The following is an 8,975-nucleotide window of genomic DNA, read 5'->3' as shown; positions in this document are numbered from 1 at the left end:
TAGGAGGGACAGTCACCAGACAGCACTGCCGATCAAGGTAATCTTGAGTATGTATCGGCGACCATTTCCCACCCTGGCATTGATTGCCCACCCCCTGGAACCCGACCCCGACTGATTCGGGCCGGGTGCATGAACTACGACGAGCGGGCATGTAGGAGACATCCTGAAGCCTCTTTTTCCTTTTTTTTTTTTTTTCTTTTTTTTCAGGCCCCAGAAGAGACATCCTAGATCCGCTATTGACATTCCGCATGATTTTAGCTGGTATGTGCGATACCCCAAGCCGGGGTGAAGGTGTATATATATGTATATATAACAGATGACCGCGCAATGTACCTAGCCAGGCTGTGGAGGAGAGCCGTCCACCTACCTCCATAGAGCATGAAAAAGAAGGTATTATTTACTTCCTTCGATCAATTTCAAATGATGTAGTTGCTCGTCCAGGGTGCGTGGTGGCGACATATAAATAATACATGATCCGATCTTAGGGATTGTGGCAAAGCCGGATTCCATCTCAGCACCACGCCAAAAGGGGAAGTGGTCTTGCAAATGATGTGATTTGAAGGCGTCAGCCCCGGTATGAATGTATTATCATCACATCACACACGAGGGCACGGTGCACATGTGTGCTGCATAATCCTTGCTAACATGCATGTTCCCCGATGGGGGCTTTGGGATATTATTGCCGGACCAATAGGGAAGCTTAATGATGGTTCGCAGATGATGGGATGGCGTTCATAAGAATGTGCTTGAGGCGATATCCCTTTCAGCTGGGTGGGGCGTTTCCTCTTCGAGTAGCCTGCGTCTAGAACAATGGATGATGGCATGGGGGATATATAGTATATAAGGCTGTGAACGTGTCTGCCTGTCTGTCTGATAGTTGGGTGCTCTTGGTGCCATATCAATTCGTAATCAAAGTACCCACAATGCTGTTCAGATCTTTGACTCGGTGGACGAAGAGTTGTTTCCGGTCTGGAAGCGACAAAGATGAAGTCTCACGCGAAATCCCTGAGAAGAAGGAGGAGGAGGATGTTCGCGGACAGACCGCTGATGTTGACGACACCTGTGTCGGCCTTCGCAGACCCCTCAAGCAACCCGAGTTCCACCAGGACAAACATACCCTCGGTACCTTCCTGGCATACAGGATGGAGGAGATCGGTGTGAAGGATTACTTCGTGGTTCCAGGTAGGTCATTCGACCACCGCATTGCCCTGCTGCCGCTGACATCTACAGGCGACTTCAATCTCACACTGCTCGACCAGCTGCTGAAGAATGACTCGCTCAGACTGGTCGGATGTTGCAACGAGCTCAACGCAGGATATGCGGCAGATGGATACGCCCGCGCGTCCCCAGCCAGGGTCGCAGTCGTGGTCGTGACGTTCATGGTTGGCAGCCTGTCGGTCCTCAACGCCATTGCCGGCGCCTTGACTGATGGCTTGAGTGTCATTGTCATCTGTGGCTGTCCGGCCACCAAGCTATTGAAGGATGACCGCCTGATCCACCACGGCCTGAGCACAACCGATTACGACCAAGCGCTGCGCATGTTTCGGGAGGTGACTGCCTCTGCGGTGCGACTCGACAATGCCGCCAATGCGCGTGAGGTCCTCGATCGCACGATAGCAGAGTCGCTGACGAAGTCGATGCCGGTGTATATCGAGGTCCCAGCAGATGTGGGCACCGTTCCTGTCGGACGTCCAAGTCCACTGGTTATCAACGAGCCTGCACCTTCGAAAGCAGACGCCATCGCGGCAGTGAGTAACGCCTTTTCCCGTTCCTGGAACCATGCCGCACAGCCGGTGATGATCATCGGCCCACTGGCACGCGGCTGCCCGCAGCCCCTCCTGCTGGATTTCATCGAAAGGCTGGGGTGTCCGGTGTTCTGTCAGCCGGACGGCAAATCCCTCATACCTGAAGACCACGACCAGTTCTTCGGCACGTTCTGGGGGTTTGCTTCTGATCCCGGAATCGAGAAGCTTGCGCTGGAATCGGACTTGTGGGTAGTCGTTGGTGGCCGGTGGTCCGATCTTCATCACTGGGGGAAGGCGGTTTATGGTCCTGAATCTATCCGGACGGTCGATGTTCAGGACGGATACGTTGGAATGCCCTCCGGCGAACGCATCGAGGGAGTATCCCTCAGGGCCACCCTGTCCGGCATCATCGGCGCAAGCCTAACCTCCAACTGCGAGACATGTCGCCCCGTCAAGCCGCTCAGTGCCAACGTCACAGACACCACCACACCTGACCCCAACATCCCCCTCCCAATGACAACAATCAGCCAAGGCATCGGACATCTCCTCAAGGGAAACGACACCCTAATAGCCGACTCGGGCGACTCCTGGTTCAACGCGCAACGGGTCAGACTCCCCCGCGGGGCCGACTACCAGGTGCAGATGATATACTCCTCCATTGGGTGGAGCCTGCCCGCAACACTGGGAATTCAACTCGCCCGTCCAGACGGAAGAGCAATTCTCATGATCGGCGATGGCGCCTTCCAAATGACTGCGCAGGAGCTCAGCACGATGATCCGCGCGAAGGCGAATCCGATCATCCTGGTCATGAACAATCTTGGTTACGTGATAGAGGTATGTCCCCTGCACAAGCAAGGAAGACGCACGCTGCTGACTGGGGGGATGGTTGGTTAGACTGCGATTCACGATGGGCCGTATAATTATATCAGTAATTGGGATTACGCAGGCCTTGGAAACTGCTTTTCGAAGGCGTGGCATGCGGTGGATGGAGGGAGTAGGTTTGCCTCTGCGGAGGAGAGTGCGAGTCGGCTGGCTCCGGGCATCATTTCCTTGCGGGTGAAGACGGCGGGCGAGTGGCACAAGGCGTTGGAGCGCATTGAGCGTGAGCCGGAGAAGCTCGCCATTCTGGAGTGCTGCGTCCATCCGACCGATTACAGTGAGGGGCTGCGGCAGCTGGGGCCCGTGTTTCGATGAGTTTGTAAGATGTTGGGATTTGTAGAGTACAGACGGGAGTTTTTACTTGGATTTGTTCGGGTGGCATGCAACTTGTGTATCCAGAGTTTCTAAGCCTCGGTTTGGTAAAGTCACCGTCATGAAGAGAGGGGCAGTGGTGTATGATGGGCAGTCTGTATATTGGTCTGTATATTGCCGTCGAAATGGGAAAGAGGAGACCTAGACAGAGCCTCAAAAGGTGCTGTAATCGGGTGTAAGGGCAAAAGGAAGAGAATACCAGAGGGCAAACGTCGTAGTGGGACGGATATGCGGTCTGGGAAACCCATTCACTGCCCCAAGTCTCCAATATTGACTACGTGGCAGACATCCCCCCCCCAAAACTCACTCCACAGCCTTCACCTTCGCATACACCGTCACCAGTCCCCGAGTCGTAACCGGAAAGATCGTCTCCCCCACAATCTTCATATCCTCCGCCGTGGTATCATGCATCTCGAAATCGAACCGACGCACCATGTACGCGATGGTGAAGTACAGCTCGTTCCAGGCCAGACTGCAGAACCCGTTAGCCACATCCGACTCGTCGAAGGAAAGCTCGGTACATGTGAATATGCGACTCACTTCTTGCCAACACACGATCTGCTGCCTCTGGAAAAGCTAACGTGGTATCGTTTGAGGTCCTCGCTCTTTTCGCCCTGCAGCCATCGCTCCGGATCGAATTTGTCGCAGTCGGGGTAGAGGATGGGGTCGCGGTGGATGAAATACGCGCTCGAGCTCATGATGGTCTGGGGGGTTAGTGGGTCGATTCGATCTGGGATAGGGATAGGGTGGGGGGGGGAAGGGACTTACCCCTGGAGGGAGAGCATAGTCTCTGTACTGCAGGGTCTCGGTGGGCGCGATGCGGCCGGTCCGGAAGATGAGTCCGTAGGCCAGGCGGAGGGTTTCGTATATAAATGCCGTCTAGCATGGTCAGCACGATGGACACCATATCAGATATATAGGACGGGAGGGATGATCTAGAATCTGACCAGGTAGGGCAGCTTCTCCAGCTCCACCCAGGTGGCTCTGCTAGTCGGTGTAGGGAGAACCTCCTTGATCTCTGCGCGCAGTCGGTGCACGATTTCCGGATGGGTGCCCAGAATATACGACGCAAAGGTGAGAGTGCTGGCCGTGGTCTCCGTGCCTCCACCTAGAAAGACGCCCCCCTCGTGCTGGAGCCGAGTGACGGTTCGCTCCTCCGGTGGGATTTGTGGATCGCGCAGTCGGGCCAGAATGGTCTTGTACAGTGGGCGTTTCTTCACCCCCTCGTCGTCCGCCTCGGCATCAATGGCTGGAGGTGCCTGCGCGGCCATCCGAGACAGTTTCTCGATATATTCGAACAGATGCCCCGACCCGGGCTTTATGAGGGCCAACCACCGGGGAGGCATCATGCTCAACACCATGGACAGGAGCGGGAAGAAGCGATTGATATGGCAGGTCGCCGCGGTCTCGTTCACGAGCAGCCGGATGTCGCTGCGAAAGTCCTCGCTATCCAGGAATCCTAGACTGTGGCCGTAGTACAGGTAGGTGATGATGTCCGATGCCATGGCCGCAAAGGCATCATCGAGACGGACGACCTGATCCTCGTCACAGAATCGTTGCAGTCGACTCATCAGCTTCAGGGTGGACCCCTCGGTGACTCTGGACAGCTCCTGGATGGCACGCCGCGAGAAGAACGGGCTGACGAACGCCCGGCGCATGCGATGGTGGTCGTGGTCGAGAGTGGTGATGGTCGAGCTGGGCAGGCCGCCGATGGGGATGTAATACCAGGGCTTGTCGCGTCGCCGCCGGCCGGGGGCGTAGATCTCGTCGTAGAACGTCGGGTCGTTGATGTGCACCTCGTCGGGGGTGATGCGGACAATCGGGCCTGGATCGTCAGTGTGGTATTCGGTGGAATGACTGGAGCTGGAACGTGCCATATTCCTTGTGCAGGTCTCCAATGTGGTGGATGAATCTTCCTTTTTGGATGACGTTATAGTAGAAGTCATACAGATGCGTGAGGCCCGCCAGTTTGGGCCCGGGGATGTGTCGCAGAGGGTGGAAGTAAAGCCGGTAGATGCCCTGGATGATCTGGTACAGGACCAGGCCAAAGCAGGCCACCCCGATCGTGAGCCAGCCCATGGTGGATGTAGACTGCGTTGGATGACCCCGAGCGGGGGTTATTGGCGACTCTTATGCAAAGGGGCGGGGGTCTTCCTCCATCGAAAAGGCGTCCCCGAGCTGGCACCCTGGCCAGGTGGAATTGTCGAGTGAAGAGCATGCAGGATGCATTAGCTTTGCAGATCCGACCAGGTTCCCCTCCTGCTGATGCTCAACACCATCCTTCGAACAGGTCTAGCTTCTTTGCTCACCACTCAAAACCTTGGAACCTGTCGCGACCGATGGCCCTTTTCGAAGGCTAAAAAAGCCCAGAACTTTAGACCGTTTGCGGCCTGCCGCGATATTGAACCTTGGACGATTTGCATTAGCCTGGCGTCGTCTCCACTCCACATGGCCAATGCCGTCCGTTTGATATGACTTCACGCGGTCAGCACTCTTGGCAGCTGCTTAATGGATTGTCCCGCTAGCATCATTGGATCAACCTGAGTCTTATAAGGTTCAACTCCGCTCCTTATTTGCTTTTTTCGACCTTCCAGGCCCTAACATCCTTGTTCTGGTTGGAGCAGGCTGTTCGAACATTGGTGTCATCCTCACCTATTGGATCGAGGACCTTGCCATCAAAAGGCACGGCACCGAGCGCATGTCTCGGACAGAATTCAAATGAACCCGAACATGGATGGAGGCGGAGAGGCTGCATATTAGACAGCGCGGTGGGGTTATACCGGGGATGTTTAAAGCTAGGATCACATCCTGTTAGGAGCACAGTTAACCTGTGCGGCCTCAATCTCACTTGAGACAAGACTATATCCATGGTAATAGGCTGACATAGAACCATTCTCTTAAGAATACTTCCCCTCGGATGAGTTCTTACCCTGCAGATATGCCGGTAGACTCGAATCCCCGGTTCTGATCTTGTCTGGTCTTGCCGCTGGTTTTCGTGGCGATCTACTCTCTATTATAATAATTTGCTGGTCAACGGTTGATATCAGCCGATAATCTCTTGATAGCACATGGCTTCGTTTGATGATCTTACAGGTCTTACATCAGCACAGCGCTACCTGGAGAGCGCAGATTGACAAGACCCCCGTTTCTCAATTAGATAGCCTCAGCCTCAGCTGGTCGCATCATTCCCCTCAGATCGATGCCTTTCATGAACAATGGATAGGTTCGGAGAGGGAACAAGGTATTTTCGTATGCCCACAGCTGGATCTTCTACTGGACAGTTGATGTGGGAGGTTGGACTTTTTCTGTCTATCTTACCCAACTCAAGCATTTTCACGCCCAAGATCAGAAGCACTTCGAGGTGCTTGGCAAATCCACCGTGTCGATATGACATCCGGTGGTTTGCGGATCGGTCCAGGAAGGTGCCAGGCCAATTCGCTACTGGCCTGCCTTGGAGGTATGTTCGCTCACATTGGAGACATCAGCTACCACGGCCAGCTATTTACGGGTCTCCCACGGATCCCCGCGGTCGACTCGTTGCTGGCGCGGCAAGTCTCTCAAGACTTGCAGACTTCTACCGCCCTATTGGAAGAGTGTTTTGGATTCTGATTGTGTTACTGTGGGTGGTGTACGTTTTTGACTATATATCAGATTTTAGCACGACAAGGGCTCTATGCAACCAAGAGGATGATGATATTGCAGATAACGAGAGAAACCCCACCGTATGAAGCTGGGCTACGGCGCAATCCGATACCCACACCTGAAGGATCGGGGTTTCATCCTCTGCCGGACTAAGTCCTAATCTGCCCCGCTAACAACCCGAAATCAATTTATCAATGACGAATCTATATGCACCGTGCCGGCCGTCCGTTATCTGAAATTCCATCTGATAATCAAACGGCGATCACCCCCCCCTGAACCCACTTTCGGTTCGGATTGGTTGGTTATCCAGAAATAAATTCACCCATTGTGCAAGGGTGCAAGGAGATAAAAGTAGGGTCCAACGCACTGTCTCCTCCGCGGGTCATGCAAAGGCCCAGCTAACCTACCAGGATTCGGACATCTTCCTGATGGCTTCCTGAAGGAAGAGGTCCCATTCATTATCCCCCGACCCTTCAAGGGTTAGTCTCCATCGTGAGGGTCTGATGTGCATAGCGAGGGGCTTGGCGGTGGTACCATTTACGGGACGGGGGATCCATCTGCTGGATTTAGGCATGGTCGAGTCGTGGAACTAACCGTTGACGGACGGGACTGAATCCTTCACCAGCGAAGGAGGGGTTGGATCGGTAGCGTGGACCACGTATAGGGCAATACGCACTGGTATATAGGCCGCGTGGTGTCAGGCCATCTCGTTGACTTTCTCAACTCCCCATCCTCACAGGCCCCAGAACATCCATCGCTATAGTACATACCATAATGTCAACACTCCCAGTCTCATATCCGGCGGATGGCACTCCGGCTCTCTACCCCAACGAGAGAGTGGCCAAGCGAGTCGGCGATTATGCCGAGAGCCACAGCCTGCGGATGCCCCAACACATCATCGACTACCATGCCCATATCCAGACCACTCGGCCCGAGACAGCCAACTACATGATCTCGATCGCGCAAGCACAGGCCTTGACCTTCTTGGTCAAGACCATCGGCGCAAAGAGGAGTACGCATACCCTCGGCTCGTTTCCGTCAATCTGTGACTGACCCATCCAGTCCTCGAAATCGGCAGCTATGTCGGTCTCTCCCTCATGACGTGGAGTAGCGCGGTAGGCCCGGATGGCAAAGTCACCGGTCTGGAATTCGACCCGTCCTTTGCAGCGGCGGCGAAAGACGCCCTCGCTGCCAATGATGTCCACAACGCGGAGTTGATTGTCGGAGATGCGCTCGAGACGTGTGTTTCCACCACCCTGTCCAGACTGCCTAGATCTGACGATTGATGGCAGCCTTCCCACGCTCACCCCCTCCGAACCATACGATATCATCTTCATCGATGCTCAGAAATCCGGATACTCGAGATACCTGTCTACCATTCTGGCGCTCTCTCAACCAGGGACGCCGAACCGGCTCCTCCGCCCCGGCGGCCTGATCATCGGGGACAACACCCTGCGGTGTGGACTTGTGGCGGACGACAGCTCGGATAACCCCTGGCGCCACTACGATTTCGGACCGCAGCGACCGGAGTACTGGAAGTCGGCGGATGTGATGACGTTGAAGGCGTATAATCAGGCCGTGGTGGCTAACGATCGGTTGGAGAATTGGTTGTGTCCGCTGTGGGATGGGATTAATCTGGCCCGGATGGTGGATTGATTGTCTGGTTGGGTTGATACTTGGTGGATAGATACATACACACACAGGAAGTTATGATGAGATGCCGCTCAGGTGGAAGCGTCTAGAGTGTCAAGTAGGGGGTTGGTGAATATTTATCTATCGATTCGTTCAGGATGGTCTCGCACTGAGTTGAGGAAGAAATAGTTAGTACCCCCGAGGGAAAGGGGGACCAAGATACTCTGTAGGTGTGGTGGTGCTGGATCTGACAGATTGAATCAGACGATCGGTGTATTTATGTTGGCCTGCGATGCGAAAAATCAAAGACAGGGCATAGGATTTCCATCTGGCCTTGATTCAATCCTCTAAAGAATCAACAATAGCCGGATGGGTGCGACGCGCCATGGCTTGGAGTATGATACAGTAAATGGACCAGTTGTTCACCCAACCAGCATGTTAGCTCAGGGGAAGAGCGCCGGGCTCATAACCCGGAGGTCCCTGGATCGAAACCAGGACATGCTATTCGCGTCATTCTTTCTTTTTTTCTTTTTCTTTTTCTATCCCAGTGCTCTGTGTAACCCCTTCAAATCTGTTGGTCATTTTAGTCATTTTCATGTTTGTTTGTTTGTTTGTTTGTTTGTTTTTTTTTTTTTTCAAGAAAGGAATTTGGCCAGAGTGGCCTACATTTCTTGATTCTTCGCTATCCAGATTGCCTTGTAATGA

At 54.0% G+C, this 8,975-nt stretch overlaps 3 protein-coding genes and 1 non-coding gene across 4 annotated transcripts; 3 read left to right on the top strand and 1 right to left on the bottom strand.

Annotated features, from left to right (window-relative positions):
* Nucleotides 1–923: 923 nt before the first annotated feature.
* BO70DRAFT_421033 (alpha-keto acid decarboxylase family protein) lies at nt 924–3,082 on the top strand (the record flags this gene model as incomplete). The annotated part of the gene is made up of 3 exons (XM_025547524.1): nt 924–1,182; nt 1,231–2,579; nt 2,640–3,082. 3 exons carry the CDS (start codon nt 924–926, stop codon nt 2,937–2,939), a joined length of 1,908 nt encoding a protein of 635 aa, XP_025401292.1. The 3' UTR covers nt 2,940–3,082.
* On the bottom strand, nt 2,955–5,083 carry BO70DRAFT_310520 (cytochrome P450). The gene is made up of 5 exons (XM_025540163.1): nt 4,871–5,083; nt 3,944–4,821; nt 3,765–3,875; nt 3,537–3,700; nt 2,955–3,468 (listed from the first exon to the last, which is right to left on the bottom strand). The coding sequence occupies exons 1-5, from the start codon at nt 5,073–5,075 to the stop codon at nt 3,300–3,302; spliced, it is 1,527 nt and encodes a 508-aa protein (XP_025401291.1). The 5' UTR covers nt 5,076–5,083; the 3' UTR covers nt 2,955–3,299.
* A 2,329-nt stretch (nt 5,084–7,412) lies between these two features.
* On the top strand, nt 7,413–8,294 carry BO70DRAFT_378055 (O-methyltransferase; the record flags this gene model as incomplete). Its single annotated transcript, XM_025545241.1, has 3 exons — nt 7,413–7,650; nt 7,701–7,878; nt 7,931–8,294. 3 exons carry the CDS (start codon nt 7,413–7,415, stop codon nt 8,292–8,294), a joined length of 780 nt encoding a protein of 259 aa, XP_025401290.1.
* Nucleotides 8,295–8,702: 408 nt separating this feature from the next.
* Nucleotides 8,703–8,774, top strand: BO70DRAFT_t99. The gene has a single exon. It is a non-coding gene; the product is annotated as a tRNA-Met (tRNA).
* The last annotated feature ends 201 nt before the right edge of the window (nt 8,775–8,975 follow it).

The sequence above is a fragment of the Aspergillus heteromorphus genome (genome assembly GCF_003184545.1).
Source record: "Aspergillus heteromorphus CBS 117.55 chromosome Unknown BO70scaffold_6, whole genome shotgun sequence".
NCBI lineage: Eukaryota > Fungi > Ascomycota > Eurotiomycetes > Eurotiales > Aspergillaceae > Aspergillus > Aspergillus heteromorphus.
Note: the sequence above shows the minus strand (reverse complement) of the source record. Positions and strands in the feature narration are given on the sequence as shown.